This window comes from Papaver somniferum, chromosome 1 (genome assembly GCF_003573695.1).
Source record: "Papaver somniferum cultivar HN1 chromosome 1, ASM357369v1, whole genome shotgun sequence".
NCBI lineage: Eukaryota > Viridiplantae > Streptophyta > Magnoliopsida > Ranunculales > Papaveraceae > Papaver > Papaver somniferum.
In genome coordinates, this window is record NC_039358.1 from 90,934,526 (window position 1) to 90,951,804 (window position 17,279).

General features: G+C 35.8%; 2 protein-coding genes across 2 annotated transcripts; both read left to right on the forward strand.

The window, feature by feature from the left end:
* The first annotated feature begins 9,323 nt into the window (after positions 1 to 9,323).
* On the forward strand, positions 9,324 to 11,859 carry LOC113331186 (L-ascorbate oxidase homolog). The gene is made up of 6 exons (XM_026577932.1): positions 9,324 to 9,435; positions 9,660 to 9,864; positions 9,952 to 10,061; positions 10,164 to 10,880; positions 10,965 to 11,333; positions 11,457 to 11,859. Exons 2-6 carry the CDS (start codon positions 9,712 to 9,714, stop codon positions 11,737 to 11,739), a joined length of 1,632 nt encoding a protein of 543 aa, XP_026433717.1. The 5' UTR covers positions 9,324 to 9,435; positions 9,660 to 9,711; the 3' UTR covers positions 11,740 to 11,859.
* Positions 11,860 to 13,051: 1,192 nt separating this feature from the next.
* Positions 13,052 to 15,737, forward strand: LOC113294324 (L-ascorbate oxidase homolog). Its single transcript, XM_026542715.1, has 6 exons — positions 13,052 to 13,155; positions 13,465 to 13,642; positions 13,754 to 13,863; positions 13,950 to 14,669; positions 14,755 to 15,120; positions 15,214 to 15,737. Exons 2-6 carry the CDS (start codon positions 13,490 to 13,492, stop codon positions 15,494 to 15,496), a joined length of 1,632 nt encoding a protein of 543 aa, XP_026398500.1. The 5' UTR covers positions 13,052 to 13,155; positions 13,465 to 13,489; the 3' UTR covers positions 15,497 to 15,737.
* Positions 15,738 to 17,279: the final 1,542 nt, after the last annotated feature.

Below are 17,279 nucleotides of genomic sequence, written 5' to 3' on the forward strand. Positions count from 1 at the left end.
GTAAAAGAAATGCAATGAGTTTCTTTTTTTCAACATGACACCTGTTCAATTCTGATGAATAAGTATTGATTAAACATTCTTTTCTAATTGAGTCTTCTTTAACAGTATCTTCATGCATACTAATATTTTCACAATGTAGAGTAGTTTCTTGAACAAGGTTTCGAAATTGTTAGAAAAAGATTCAATGATACCATATAGTTCACGTTCTCTATCAAGAGATTTCTCAAGTTCATCTGTGAGCTGAGCGTATTTTTCTTCAAGGGATTTAATTTTAGATGCTTGAACATCAATAATCTCAGAAGATTTTTTTAAAATTCTGGTGAGCTCTATCTCAGATTTTGACATAGTGTCAACTATCACTTTAGAGGGAATGTTATCAGAATCTGATAGCAAAAGTTTTATACCTCGAGATTCGGAAGAATCTGCTAAGGAGTTATCCGAGGTAAACCAGGACATTTGGCATAATCAAAAATTTGGAAGACATATCTATGCGCGTTAGAATGTGATAAACTTTTATCCACGGAAATCAGATTTCTACAAACACAGACTTATGAGGTCTTAGCGAGTTTGCCTGCTCTGCTACCAATTGAAAAAGCGGGGGTATAACAACCACACCCAATAATTCGTTCGACAATATGTATGGACTAAACTCAAATTTAATTCCGAGAGCACCATCTTAAAAGTGAGACTAAATCAAGAATTATATCAAAGAGTATTTATCTCTTTCTCAATACAATCAGCAAATCAAAAAGATAGAAATTCGCGAGCGTGATTGATATGAGAAACAACTTGGACGGTACCAAAGACCAATCCCCAAGTGTTAATCAAGTTATATCCAACAATCAAGGTTGGATTATCAACTGATTGAACTACGCACAACTTGTGATATTTCAATTATATAAACAAATATAATGCGGAAAAGAAATAACACAGACACCAGAAATTTTGTTAACAAGGAAACCGCAAATGCAGAAAAACCTCTGGACCTAGTCCAGATTTGAATACCACACTGTATTAAGCCGCTACAGACTCTATCCTACTACAAGTTAACTTCATACTAGAATGTAGTTGAGTCCTAACCAAGTCTCACACCGATTAAGGTACAATCGCGTTCCTTACGCCTCTAGAAACACGCCGGATTCTGCGCACTTGATTCCCTTAGATGATCTCACCCACAAGTAAGAATTGAAACGACCCAAATTCGAAGACTTATAAACAAATATGTATCCCACAGATATGTCTTTTCTTTATTCAGTTTTGTTCTGTCTTTTGATACAAAGATCAAGGTGAATAGGAACCAACTAATAATCCGGTCTTATACTCCTAAAGAGTACCCTAGAAATATTAGTCACCTCACAATAACCCAACTGATTAACAGGAAAAGTTATTGTGGAATCACAAGAGTCTGAGACGAAGATTGTTGTGATTACTTTTTATATCCTACCTATCAGAGATAAATCACGAGTAAATCTTAGAGAAGATAAAACTCAATATGATAGAACAAGTAAGATCAGAATACGCAACTACAGAGAAAATAGTTGGATTTGTCTTCACGAATCCCAAATGAAGTCTTCAAGTCGTTAACCTAATAATGGTTTTGGAAAAACCTAGGTTAAAGGAGAGTCTACTCTAGTTTTCAATTAGGACACAGGAAAGCGTCGGGATTAGGTTTTCCAGTTGCTAGAGTTCTCACTTATATAGTCTTTCAAATCAGGGTTGCTTACAATCAAAGCTAAGATATCTTAGTAACAAAGCATTCAATATTCACCGTTAGATGAACTCCTGATTTAAGATTCAAGCTATGTCTTCTTAGAAGTAAAGAAATCAATCTCCACCGTTAACCGAAGTTAGCCATATGAATACTTTTGTCTTAACCATATTCATATAACACTTCTAGATCAAATATGATGATCAATCAATCATGAAAGATAATCAAATGAATCTAATTATGTTTCCAATAGAGTTGTTCAATTGTCCACTATCTCATAGAAATATATATGAACAAATTGACTCGAAATCGGTTTGATTTGTAATCGTACAAAGTACTTATACAAGAATCAATTCATGAACATTAATCCACGGTTTGCAAAGATTGCATTCCTTAAATCATAAATGTTTTAGTTCATGAGTATGAGAATTATATATAACCAATTTTAGAACTTCACCACTGTGTTCGCCAACTATGTACGCGAACAACAGCTCCGGATCTTGGACTTGTCAAGTCGTTCACAAACCCGGTTCGCTAACAACTGTGCCGGACCCAACTCAGGTAAACCCATTCGCATACTAGGTATGCAAACAAGAGTTCCGGACCTTCTCAGGTAAATCCGTTAGCATACTAGGTACACAAACAAGAGTTTCAGACATGAATCATCACAATACAGTTCGCATACTAGGTGTGCATACCGTGTTGTATCCAGACATGGGTAATTGTTCTAAACTCTCATTTCAATCATTGAAACATCCTTGGAAGACGAAAATGGTAGTCTCACACGTACCATTAACTTCAAGTAATTTTCAAGTGACCGAATGATCAATACGAAATTTACCGAGCTAACATTAAATGATTGTCTCACACAAATCATATAATATGTTCAAGGTAATTTTTACATGATCATCTTTTGACTTAATATTTAGTTTCCATCAAATATATTTTTCCAACTAAACTCGTCAAGAATATGATGAACATAGTTAAAGCAAAAAGCTTCCCACACATATTTTGAGATATAGATAAGCGAGATAAACTCGTCTCGAAATATCAAATGTGTATAATATAAAAGTCTATATAGATATACGACTTAGTCTCATTAGAAGATAGATAAGAATAGACTTCTAAGTGATATATAAGTTTTAGTCTCCACATACCTTTTGTTGATGAAGTTCCTCGGAAGATCTTCGTCTTCATTTGGTGAACGCCGTGAAGTCTAAAGCTCAACTACACACTGTATCCTAATCCGAGACATATATATAAGTAGACTATAAATCAAGTATATAGTTTTGATCAATTAAATTTGAAAAAGAAGATTGAGATAGCAACGCTTGCAAGTTCGACCGAGCAGTGCTCTAACATATGTAGTCTAACCTAAACGAAGTTGACTCTAGTATTTAACATATGTAGTCTAACAATATTTTTTAGAGCATAGATCGGTTGAACTCACCAAGCGTTGGTATCTCAAGTTTCGTTATCATATCTTAGTGTGTCAAAACCTCATCTAAAGTCGCTTGATTGTATACTAGAGTCAACTTCGTTTAGGTTAGACTAGAAAGTCTAGGAATGTTAAGACATACAAATATTACTCTGAAGACCTGAAGAATGTGAAGAAGAAGTGAACTTCAACGATGGCATCATCCTTCCTCTTGAGGTTAGTAATATTGACTTGAACTGTTTCGTTCCTAAAGTATCTTTCAAGTTATGATATATTGAAAACATAACTGTGAAGTTGTATATATTGTACATATTGTATAATACTCTAGTGATGTGACATGGTCATATTTGTATAATCATAGTATTAGGGAATTAGACTATGAAGTATAATGCTTATCTTTTGAACTTCGTAGATATGACATCGACATCATCTTGTATATACTGTTATGATTATGTGAATGGGTTACGGTGAAGATTTTATCTTAGGAAACAATGTTTTACATTCGTTCAAAGGAAGTACATTCATGAACTTGTTTTATGAATCGAAATGGAAATCATCAGGCTTATTGGTACAGTTATTCATTGCAAATCTTTGGATTACCAATATGTGTGAGATGGTAGAACCTATCATAACTTTGTTATGTATCTTGGTATAACTAATCATAATGCCTGACTTATGATTTGGTATGACTAGTTTTTATTAATTGGTGTAACCGATCCTAAGTAATCACCATGAGATGATATGATCGATATTTGTAATTGGTGTGACCGATCCTAGTAATTGGTGTAACCGATCATAGTAATTGGTGTGACCGATCACAGAGTGTTGTGTAATCGATCCTTATAATTGGTAACTGGTCCTGGTAATTGGTGTAACCGATCCTGGTAACTGGTGTGACCGATCACAAGAAATACCATGGGAATATGGTAACCGGTCTTGGTAACTGATGTAACCGGTCCTAGTAACTTGTGTGACCGATCACAAGTATTTCCATATTGAGGTATAACTGATCCTAGTGGGATCAAGAATCTCTACGAGTACCATTGGTGGGAAACTAGATAATTGCAGTGTTATTAGTTTTAGATTGATTTGATTGACTAACAAATGTTGAAACTTTGATTGCACCTAGTTTGTTTATTCTTGAGAATCTTCTCTTCTGATATAATATTCACTCAAACTAGATCAAAGTATTGACGGGATCTTTAGAATTGTTTGTAGATCTAAAGACATCTTGTGATAATTCATTGTTAACAGACTCCGTTCTGTGTGTGATTGATCACAAGAGATTCAAGTGGTGTTGTGCAGGTGTTTATTGAAGATTAAAGAAGATCTGAAGACGAAGAAGATTTGTTGTTCTCATATCTTTGTGTGTGCACAAACCTTGATCGGCTGGGATCCAACTATAATCGGATTTATTCGATTGATTGGTTGTGTGAGATCGGCATTCTCAATATATCTCTTTGAGATTTATTTTGATTGAGTACGAATATAAACTTAACTACTTTTGTAGTTATTGGATAGATTGATCTAACCAGGCAAAGGAGTTTATTGGATTAAACGAAAGAGCCTTTGTGTATGACTTGAGATATCTTTATCTTGAAATAATCAATAGAGTTGTTACCAAACAGATTTTGTTGTTCCTTTACTGTTTGGAATACGATCCAAAGGAATTGTACCAGTGCGTGACCTTCGAAGTCAGAAGCACGGGGATATTGAGGAAACTAAGTGAACTAGGGGTAGTTTTTTGGTCTCAACTATACGAAGTTGGTATAGATTTTGTATATCGACTTAATTATGAGAGTATTCAATTCTGGACTAGGTCCTAGGGTTTTTCTTCACTTGTAGTTTTCCTCGTTAACAAAATCTTGTTGTGTGATTTACTTTTGTTTTCCGTAATTATATTTGTTTATATAATTTAAAGTAAATTTCACTTTACGTTAACTCCGATATACTTGATAGTGATCTTATAGAGTTTGGTTAAGTCCGAACCTATCCTCAAGTATCACACTTTGGTTGTCGTATTTTCTTGATCTCGTATCCATAGAAAATCACACAAAGTGTGAATACCGATTTTTTGTATTGTCTCGAATCTGTCCATAGACGATCACTTTCGGTAAGAGGACTTATAGGTTGAGAACTAAAAGATTGTGGCGTATTTGGGTACCCTCGTATATATTACCAAAATCTGTTTTATTCCAAATTCTAAGATCAATTTCTAAATTTCTATGAATGTTACCGATACTACTCTTTTTGTTTTTATGGATCTATTAATGCATTATAAGATTTATGTTCTTTCCAACATCTCATATATCTGTAAGGTCTATTACCTTTATCTATCATTTTCATTGTTTCTAACAGAATCAGAGAGTGATCTGACATAACTCTAGTAAGGTGTTTAATGCTAGATTTTGGTAAAATTTCCACCCATTTATGATTTACTAAAACTCTGTCTATTCTTTCTTGTATATCTCATGTTCTTTTATTAATCCAAGTAGATGGAAGGCCTGTAAAATTTAAATCAACATGACTAGGTTTTAAATACAACTATAAACAAAAGCTAAACTATTAGATGTAATATATATAATTTCTTCCTTCCTTTTCATCCTTATTTAAAGTAAAACTCATGTCCCCAATAAAAAGCCCAAGGACTATTTAACTGACTAAAACTAGAAATATATTTCCATCGTTTTATTCTCATATTATTATCTAAAGCGCCATAAATAGAGAAAATGTTCATGCTCAAATTTTCTTTTATAACATGATGGATTAAAGCTTTAGAAGTATGTACTATAACATGAACAACAAATTTTCCTCGACTATTAATAGGTCCTGACAATATAAGAACTAAACCAACTGAATCAGCAACCCTCTTAACAACATCACCTCTTTCTATCAAATCACTCTTCAATTCAAACTCAATCCAGAAATAATGAGCATTGAAGTTAACATTTTCTATCTTCTCCTCATTGTTCATATAATTCTCATTGTAACCAACTTCCCATGAACTTTGTTTGGGTTTGAATAGAAAGCAGCATCAAAGTTTCTAGCACTTATGAATCTGATTATAAAGATACGAGGATCAGCAGCCTTCTTTATAATAATCCTTCCCACTGGAGACCAAGCCATATTCAGAGAAAAATCCATCTCATCCACTCTTAAGCCCCTGGGATCATCACCTATTTTTATTTCTTTGAAGACCTTAACTAAGATTCTAGGAAATTTCCCTTTATCAATCATAATAGTAGAAACTACTGTAAGGAAATCAATATGAATTCTGAATGTCATTGAGGAAGTTTAACAAATCGTTTGTAGGAACATCTGACATTGTGCTTTGTTGAAATTTCTTTTTGAAAAAATTAGAGGATTTGAATCATCTGGAAAAAGTTGAACTCTTGGTTTTTGATTTTATAGGGTGGGGTGGTGGTGGTGGTGGTGGTGGTGGTGGTGGTGGTGTGTGTGTGTGGATGGGGGGTGGGGTTGGGAGGGAATTTATACTTCATCCATTTGCATGCGAACAGTGTAACAAGGTTTCTGCAGTTAAGTGCCACTTGTAAACTGAGTTCGATATGGCCAAAGTGTTGAGAGATATGATCTCTGCAGACAGACATTGTGATACACAAATCTTCTCCACTTGTAAACGAAGTGCCTCTACTGACATTTGAGATGATTGCAAAGAGGGAAGTATGGATAGTAGATTTTATGACCTTGTCTGAATTACAATATTCATTTCTTGGAGAAGCAGAAACAGGTCCGCCATACACACAAAACTAAACAGAATTGGGTCTCCCCAAATCTTCTTGCTGAAAAAAGTAACTGACCTGATTTGGTCTCCACTGAGCTTTAGCACCAAACCCAATTCCCTTGCAACAGAAGGAGAAAAGTAAGAGAATTATAGCAATTATTACATTATATTTCGACATTATGGGAAAATACAGGAAAATGATGAAAAAAATCAGATATGAAAAAGATTCCAAATAAAATAAATATTGAAACTAGGAAGGAAAGACTGGAAAACTATACTTATAAAAGATGAACTAAAGTAATTCCAGAAAAGATAAATGTTTGTTCCCAGAAATATTTCCAGGCACAGAACACGATTAATTTTATGATGTTGATGTAAACAGGGTTAATAACATGAATTGCAGAAATATGAGAGATACGAATTGAACGTGGTTCGAAAAGTTTTGACTGCATCCACGGAAGAATCCCCATAGGGAGAGATATTTTATTGATTTATTGATTACATGATTTTCGAGCTTTTGTACTACTTTTCTCAATAGAAAAACACGATTCTTTTTCATAGTCCCCTTAGTCGGCGCCAAATGTTTGTACCCAGAAATATTTTCTAGGCATAGAACACGATTGATTTGATGATGATGATGATGATGATAAAAACTAGGTTAATAACATGAAATAAGTATAAATATGAGAGATATGAACGTGGTTCAATAAGTTTTGCCTACATCCACGGACGAATCCCCGTAGGGAGAGATATTATTGATCTATTGATTACATGATTTTCTGACCCCTTTTTGCGTTTGCTAGTATCTTTTCGTGTATCCAGACATGTCCCCTTAGGGTTGAAATTCTCATATATTTATATAGTTGAATGTACGAGTTAAGCCCTAATTTCGAGATGAATTGACTGGATGAATGCATGGCTAGCAACACGACTAGCAATCTGGACGACGGACTTGGCCGGGGACCAGGTCGGGCGAACTAGGTCTTGACCGCTTGATGTTGACTTCGACCATTGACTGGCAACTGATCGAAAATTGACTTTGAACACTGACCGAAAGTTGACTTCATGGCAAAATGGGAGGCTAGTGGGCTGCGTCGGTTGGCTCGATGGAAGATTTGGATAACAGTTGGATGGTGGTCTAAACAACATTCTGGCTCAAATCAACAGAGAAAGCAAGAAAAGATCGAGAATACAAGCAAATTCGAATTGATTGAAACAATTGAAACATGCACAGAACAAATTAGAGGAAAAATGATTATAAAAAAACTTGGATTGCTAGTAATTCATGGCCCGAAAGAAAGATTTAAGAGCTGAATTGACTCGGATTTTATTGACGATCCTCGGAACATCTCTCTCCTCGTCTCCCCCTTTCAAGTTGCCCAACTAAGGGTATATAACTAATGTACCCATTTATAAATCCTTTGGTTTAGCAAATTAAAACTGAATAATACAGATTTAGCAAAAATAAAAAAATACACCCCGAGCAATTGAACATTACTCAAGAATTATTGGGAAGATCATGGGGTTAGCGAGATGGGAGTTCATTTCTAATATTTTATCTACTATTTTTTATTTTATTTTTTGACATAAATATATGTAATCAACAGATCCTTGGTTTCTTTCAATACGTAGGCTCAAGTTTTGGTTAAAGCTTATTTCTGGACTCACTCACCCTCTTTTCCATAACTCATGAGTTGCTCGCCCGTCCATCGTTTGGTAAGATCTGGCTAGCGAGTGGGATAACTATTAATGTAAATGTCGCAGCAGCTGAATCCGACCACAAGTATATTTGGACTGCAAACAAATCAGAAAAATCTAGAGCTAGTATTACAAAATCCTTATTTCAATCCGGGTCAAACATTTATGGTCTGTCAGATGTTCTTCAAAAGAAAAGAGAACATTCAGAAAATTAAAGTTACTAGTATCTCCATGAATTCTTTTGTCCATTTAGAGCCTTCTTCACAATGTATTAACACTCGGATCGTATATAAATCAGCAAAATGAGTCTGAAAGAGATAACTATTTACAAATGCTCACTTGAGTCACTTCCATAAATCATGATCCTTCCGTAGACCAAAACCACCGACGAATCCAAAAAACGCGGCAAGCAGAATTGAACTTCTTAAATTAATCACCAAAACATTAAGCATTATCTTAGTTAAGTTTCCTTGAAAATGTTGAAGACTTCTCCTTCATTAAACTAGTATAGTAATTGTAAAGGGAGAATTTCGAGGTTCCATTTGAATTAGTTTTGTTAAGGTAATCACCTTAGTGCAGACAACGCAGAAAGAGAGGCATGAGAGACCCCCATAGAGTGCGGCGCAAATGGCCAATTTGATCATGGCATCGCATGCAATGCTGCATACGAAAGTCTCACCTAATTAATGCGAAGTTATAACCATTACTGATTTTCTATATATAGGCCTACTTCAACTCTCATTTCTACTCAATACCATCAAAACAATCAGATTCACCACTAAAAAAGTTCTGTTTCTCCAATTCCACATTGTTTCTGCTTCTTCCTCCAGCAGGAGAAGAATACTCAAGGTTAGTTGTATACTCCTTTACATTCATCACTCTTTACCCATTCGTTCATATATAAAGAAAAATTTGCATGTTGAGCAAAAATGTCATATTTTCAAAAAAAAAAAGAAAAATATTTAGAAAGTTTATTTTATATACTAGTACTAATTAGAAAGTTTAACTTGGTCAATGGACCATTGACATTTTACATGAAAACAATATTTAGTTTTTCATTTGGGTTGCTGCAGAAATTAGTGTGTGAAGCGAGAATCCTATCGATCTTTCTGATATAGTGATAAAATGAGGCAAAGCAGATCAAAGATACTGCTGCTATTAGTAGGAGTATTAGCATGTTTGGGTGCTGTTATGGTAGTCGAAGCAGAGGACCCATACAGATATTTCACTTGGGTTGTTACCTATGGTACCATTAGCCCCCTTGGTAAACCACAACAGGTAATAATCCAATCTAACCTCATGCGCTTCACTTAATCAAATTCTAGTTCGATATACTTAATATGTATGTCTCGCCATGTTTTGCAGGGTATTCTCATCAATGGACAGTTCCCTGGTCCAAGACTTGACTGTGTCACTAACGATAATGTTATCATCAATGTCATTAACAAGATTGATCAACCTTTCCTTCTTACATGGTAAGCTAATCTAGCTTACTAGTATTATTATATATTTTTCAGTAATGCTTATTGAGTTCGGGGTTTAATACTACTATACACTTCTTTTTTTTCTCAATTTAGGAATGGGATCAAGAACAGGAAGTCCTCGTGGCAAGATGGAACCCTTGGAACTAATTGTCCAATCCCTCCAGGCCGTAACTTCACATACCACCTTCAAGTTAAAGATCAAATCGGAACATTCATGTATTTCCCCTCATTACAAATGCACAAGGCTTCCGGTGGATTCGGAGGAATCAATATGTATACTCGACCAAAAATTCCGCTTCCATTTGCAGAACCAGCTGGTGATTTCCATTTGCTCATTGGTGACTGGTACAAGGCTGGCCATAAGGCATTGCAGAACACTTTGGACTATGGGAAAAAACTTGCTTTTCCAGATGGCTTACTGATTAACGGGAAACAAAAAGGAATCAAGTTTAGGGGAGATCCAGGGAAAACCTATATGTTTAGATTATCAAATGTTGGTTTGTCATTATCAATCAACTTTAGGATTCAAGGTCATAAAATGAGGTTGGTTGAAATGGGAGGGTCACATACTATTCAAGAGACATATGATTCTCTTGATGTCCATGTCGGTCAATCACTCGCAGTTCTTGTAACGTTTAACCAACGAGCTAGAGATTATTTTATAGTCGTTTCCTCACGGTTTACCTCCCCTGTTCTCACTTCCACCGGATACATTAAGTACTCAAACTCGAAAGTTAAAGCTTCGGGTGCTCTGCCAGTTGGTCCTACTACCCATGTTCCCTGGTCTATGAAACAAGCTCGAAGTTTCAGGTATATAATTTTGTACAAACATTTTCTTTACTCGCTTTCTGTATTTGATTTCAGACACTTAATTCGGTTGTGATTGAAATGTAGATGCAATTTGACAGCGAGTGCAGCGAGGCCGAACCCTCAAGGTACATACCATTATGGAAGCGTAAAGATAATGAAGACAATCAGGTTATCTAACTCAGAAGCTAAAATTAACGGAAAACTGCGGTATGCTATTAATGGGATGTCTTATATAAACCCCGATACTCCACTTAAGTTAGCTGATTGGTTCAACATTCCTGGAGTGTTCGACTTAAAGAGTTTCAACAAAAAAACTTCGATTGGAGCTCCAGCTAAATTTGGAACTCCTGTTATTGGAGCTTTGCTTCATGACTTCGTCGAAATCATCTTCAGTAACACGGAAAACACCATCCAATCTTGGTACCTTGCTGGAAATGACTTCTGGGTCGTCGGGTAAGCCTCTTTCTCGCTCTCCGTCTCTCTAATAGGATGGTTGATTTCCTCTTAGAATTTTGATGTTACATTAATACATTTACACACTAAAGGATGTTGATTAATATAAATGTAAAAATACAGGTATGGACCTCTGAAGTGGTCAGCAGCACAAAGGAAACACTACAATTTAGTGGATGCTCCAAAAAGTTACACAATCCAGGTATACCCAAAGTCATGGACTGCAATATTGTTGCCATTAGACAACAAGGGAATGTGGAATTTGAGGTCTCAAATCTGGCCAAGAAGGTATTTGGGACAGGAATTGTATGTAAAAGTATGGAATGATGAGACAAGTCTATACACCGAGTACAATCCTCCTCCAAACACGCTTTTTTGCGGGAAAGCTAGAGGTAAACATGTCTAGTAATCAGTGTTACTTTCTACACTATTTAAGTTCCCTGAAGTAAGCTAAGTAGCTTTTTTACTTGTTACAATTTTACTGTCATTTAGTATCATCTTCTACAGCGAATATTAAAAGCGGCCAGTTCCTTTGTGCTTTTGCTTTTGTAATATTTGTGATTTACTATTGGTGGTCACGATAGTGTGACCTGTTAGAAGAAGAAGAAGAAGAAGAAGAAGATTAATGTAGAGGAGAAGCCAGCTGGGTAGTGGTATATATTTGTGTCACTCTGTTTTCATCTCTATCTTTATTAATCACAATTGATCATCCTTTTCTTCCATAAGTTTTATTCTTGTATCCGTCTTGATATTCATTTAAATTTCTGAGTTTTAATTGGGTTAAATTTCTAGATTCTACCAGCTTTAGTTTATCATACAGCTCTTCAAACACATAATGTTTGAATGATCACTGATGATGGTACATTAGTACCAAAATTACCATGAATTCCACAACTTCACGGGTCCGGACAGAATATGATGGAGTTGCTCACTCTTTTGCTTGTTTGGGTTAATGTTCTTCTAACTGAAAAACAGTAACAACAAAGTACTAGTAACACTCGCAATTGACATAATAAATGTTCCTGGACCCCGACCATATAGATAATTGCTCAGCAAATATATCACGAAAATTCACTCATAAATCCTTATATCCAGCTCAACAGAGTATGGTCCTTGTCAGATTTCCCACGAGAAAAGCTTCAGGAAGTAAATGCATACCGGTACCTCATGAATTATTCTGTCCACCAATGCATTTAGGTGCTTCTTCACAATGGGATGGCACTCCTTAAATACAATTATCAATAATGATTTTGAAAGTGAAAATATTTATGTCATTTTAACGAGTAAACCGACTACTACTTCCATAGATTAAATCCTCCATTAGACCACCGACAATTCAGAAAAACGCGACAAATAGAAGAAAATTACAAATTACCGGAAAAATTAAACATTATCTCTTGGTTTTGTTCTTCTTTTGCTAGTTATAGTAAATGGAGAATCTCGAGATTTGCATTTAAAATTTGTTTAGTTTAAGGGTAAGAGTACACACTTTCACAGATCGCACCCAGTATCGACATTAGTCTCATTATAGTTACAGACAAACAGAGTGAGAGAGAGTCAGATACACATGAGAGAGACCCATGAAGTGCGGTGCAGATGGGCCGGTTTGATTATGGCATCATGCTACGTACCTAGTACGTTCCCTCAATCAATGCAAACTTCCAACCATTATAATCACTTCTATATATAGATTTTCTCAAACTCTAATTTCCACTCAGTATCATCAACAAATCAATCCACCACCACCATCTACTTCTCTTTCTCTGGTTCCGCATTGCTTCTATCTCTTCTTCATTTGAATTTTGAGGAAAATCACTCAAAGGTTAGTTACTTGTTTTCTTCCATATCCATGTAACAGAAACATCTATCTTTTTGGAAAGAAAAATGTGGGACAGTGTACTAGTAACTAGATTTCTTTTTGCTTGGATCCAGTTCAGGTTCTCCAACTTTGATTGGACGAATATCTAGTATGATGGGTCCCACATTTTGACTATTCCCAGTTCCCTATCTAAATGTTCAATTTTAAATTTTAACTTGGTCAATTGACCATTGACTCTTTACAGATTCTTGAAAACAATGGTCAAATGAACCTCATTTTGTACTAATTTCCTTTTCATTTGGGCTATTGCAGAAATTAGTATAGATATAGTCATAAAATGAGAGGATGCAGATCAATGATGCTGCAGTTACTAGTAGGAGTGTTAGCATGTTTGGGTGCCGTAATGGTTGTGGATGCAGAGGATCCATACAGATACTTCACTTGGGTTGTTACTTATGGAACCATTTCCCCTCTTGGCACTTCTCAACAGGTAATAATCCAATCCAATATCATGCATTTCCCTGAATCCAAATTCCAAATCAGTTCATTTTCATCGATATAACAATGATACTTAATATGTATGTCTCATCTTGTTTTGCAGGGTATTCTCATCAATGGACAGTTCCCTGGTCCTAGACTTGATATTGTCACCAACGATAATGTTATCATCAATGTCATTAACAAGATAGATCAACCTTTCCTCCTTACATGGTAAGATATCTTACTTGAGCCATTTTACCAAAAGCGTACAGAGTATTATCGGATTTTAATACGACATACTTGTGTTCTCTCTTTAGGAATGGGATCAAGAACAGGAAGTCATCATGGCAAGACGGAACCCTGGGAACCAATTGTCCGATCCCTCCAGGCCGTAACTTCACATACCATGTTCAAGTTAAAGATCAAATCGGAACATTCATGTATTTCCCCTCATTACAAATGCACAAAGCTTCCGGCGGATTCGGAGGAATCAATATGTATACTCGCCCCAAAATTCCTCTGCCATTTGCACAACCAGCTGACGATTTCCATTTGCTTATTGGTGACTGGTACAAGGCCGGCCATAAGGCATTGCAGAGCACTTTGGACTCGGGCAGAAAACTAGCTTTCCCTGATGGTTTACTGATTAACGGGGTACAAAGAGGAATCAAGTTTACAGGAGATCCAGGGAAAACGTACATGATCAGGTTGTCAAATGTTGGTTTGTCAACTTCAATTAACTTTAGGATTCAAGGTCACAAAATGAAGTTGGTTGAAATGGGAGGGTCTCATACTATTCAACAGACGTATGGTTCTCTTGATGTCCATGTCGGTCAATCACTCTCTGTGCTTGTGACGTTAAATCAACCAGCTAAGGATTACTTCATTGTTGCTTCTTCACGATTTACCTCCCCTGTTCTCACTTCTACCGGATACCTTACGTATTCAAACTCCCAAGTAAAAGCTTCAGGTGCTATGCCAGTTGGTCCTTCTGCTTCCGATGTTCCCTGGTCTATGAATCAAGCTCGAAGCTTCAGGTATAACCTTTGCTACAGATTTTACATACACCTATAGTTTTCAAATAATTCCTGACATTTAATTTGGTTTGTATATGAAATGCAGATGCAATATGACAGCGAGTGCAGCGAGACCTAACCCTCAAGGGACATACCATTATGGAAGTGAAAAGATAGTGACGACATATAAGTTATCAAACTCGGAGGCTAGGATTAATGGAAAACTACGGTATGCTATTAACGGGGTGTCATATGTCAACCCTGATACTCCATTGAAGTTAGCTGATTGGTTCAACATTCCTGGAGTATTCGACTTAAAAAGTTACAACAAAAAAACTGCTGCTACTCCAGCTAAATTGGGAACTCCTGTTGTTGCAAATTTGCTTCATGATTTCGTCGAAATCATCTTCAGTAACAGAGAAAACACAATTCAATCTTGGTATCTAGCTGGTAATGACTTCTGGATCGTAGGGTAAGCCTCTCTCTTACACTTTAGATACTGAAATCTTGATATTGCAATTCGTAATACTAAAGGCTGATTATAAATGTTGACTCGAAAATACAGATTTGGACCTCTAAAGTGGACAGCAGCACAAAGGAAACACTACAATGCAGTGGATGCTCCAAAAGGTTACACCATTCAGGTGTACCCCAAGTCATGGACCGCAATTTTAGTGTCACTAGACAACAAAGGAATGTGGGATTTGAGATCTCAAATCTGGCCAAGAAGGTATTTAGGACAGGAAATGTATGTGAAAGTATGGAACGATGAGAAGAGTCTCTACACCGAGTACAATCCTCCTAAAAACGCTCTTCTTTGTGGCAAAGCCAGAGGTCAACACGCCTAGTATCGTTCATGTTGTTTTATATCATCTGCTACCGCGAAATTGAAAGCGGTCGATTTTTATTTTTTTTCTTTTAAGTAATTTTTGTGATTTTACTTTTGTTGGTCACGATGGTGTGACTTGCTAAAGTATGAAGATTGAAGAAGAACAAAAAGATAAGTGAAGAAGAGTAATGGTTTTTGTATCACTCTGTTTCCATCTTTATGGGCTTTATCTCATATTGATCACTACAGTCTAGTACAAATCAGCCTGTCCATACATTTTATGTCTCAATTTTTCTTTTTCTTACGCTGGGTGGGCTTGGAAAATTTTATACCCGGGCTTAAGCCTAAATTTAGCACGATTTTTTGGGCACCACTGTTTTTTGGACCATCATTTAATTTTAATTTGGCCGCCTTTCTTATAGTTATAAGGGGTGTCCTAAAAGGTGGAGATGACTAGTTTACCCTTTCACCTAATTAAAATTATAACTAATCTACAACTTCTTCTTCCTCTATTCTACAATCTTTTTTCTTCTCTTCTTCATCAAAACCTGATCAGATAAATCTAATCAAAATCATCAAATTTTCATCATCGTCGATTCATTGAATTTTCATCGTCGATTAATCAATCTTTTGTAAACAAACTCGTCCATCAGTATTTCCCCACAAACCCATTACTTCTAATTCGTTTTTGATTGAAATTTTGAGCAGTAGTCATCAAAATAGGTAGAATATGGAGGTTACAGTAGTAAGTTCGGTTAGGAGAATTTAGAAGAGAAAAAACAAGTTTTACAACTGAACTTTTAAAGATAAAGAACATGAAGGACACTTCGTCTAAGAATGTTTTTTTGTTACTAACCGAACGCCTGAGTTCGGTTGAGTCACAAAAAAAATTCAAAACCGAACTCTTCTCTGTATAGCCAAATGTTGAGTTCGGTTAAATCGCAAAAATAAATTCCTAACCGAACTTCACTCTGAAAATGTATATAATGAGTTCGGTTAAGTCCCAATTTTTTCTGCTAACCGAATGACGAGTTCGGCAATTATAAACGTTGCGATCATGCCGAACCTATAGATTTTAAGTGCATGGAAAAAATAAGGGTTCGGCTGAATGACTTGTTCGTACGGATTTTGCGAACCTACCTCCCTCTGATGTTTAAAGTTCGGTTACAACGTGGTCGAGTCGACTGAACTGAAGAAAAAACACTCTGTAAACTGAAGCATAGTAGTTCGGTTACATTTGAGTTTTCATCAGCTAGCCGAACAAACAAAAACTCCATTAAAGCTCTGGTTCGGTTACCTGTGTATTTTGGATTGCGTTTGCAGAAAGTTCGGTTACATGTTCTTCATACAATACAAGCGAACTATGTTGACCTTGTTGAAATTTTTTGTTACAATTTTCATTTAAAATATATTTTAAGTCATTTATAGCAACATTAACTAAGTTACAAGCATACCTCGGAACCCAAATGATATTTTTTCTCCATATGCACCCATCTCAAAAAAAAAAAAATTCTCCATCTTCTTCTTCTTCTACTACTACTTTAGTCACTCAATAATTCTACTTCTTTTTTAAAAAATTATCTATTAATTTAACCTTAATCAATTATCAATTACACTAACTAATCATTACACATAAATAATCAGGAGGGAAGTTTTGGTATTAAAATAAATATATGGATAAGGGGTGTCCTCAGATTACTTCAAATAACTTACCAAAAATAAAATGATGGTCTCCTCCAAGGAAAAAAGTGGTGCCCAAAAAATCGTTCTAAATTTCGTACATAAGGTTTGGGCCATTCTGA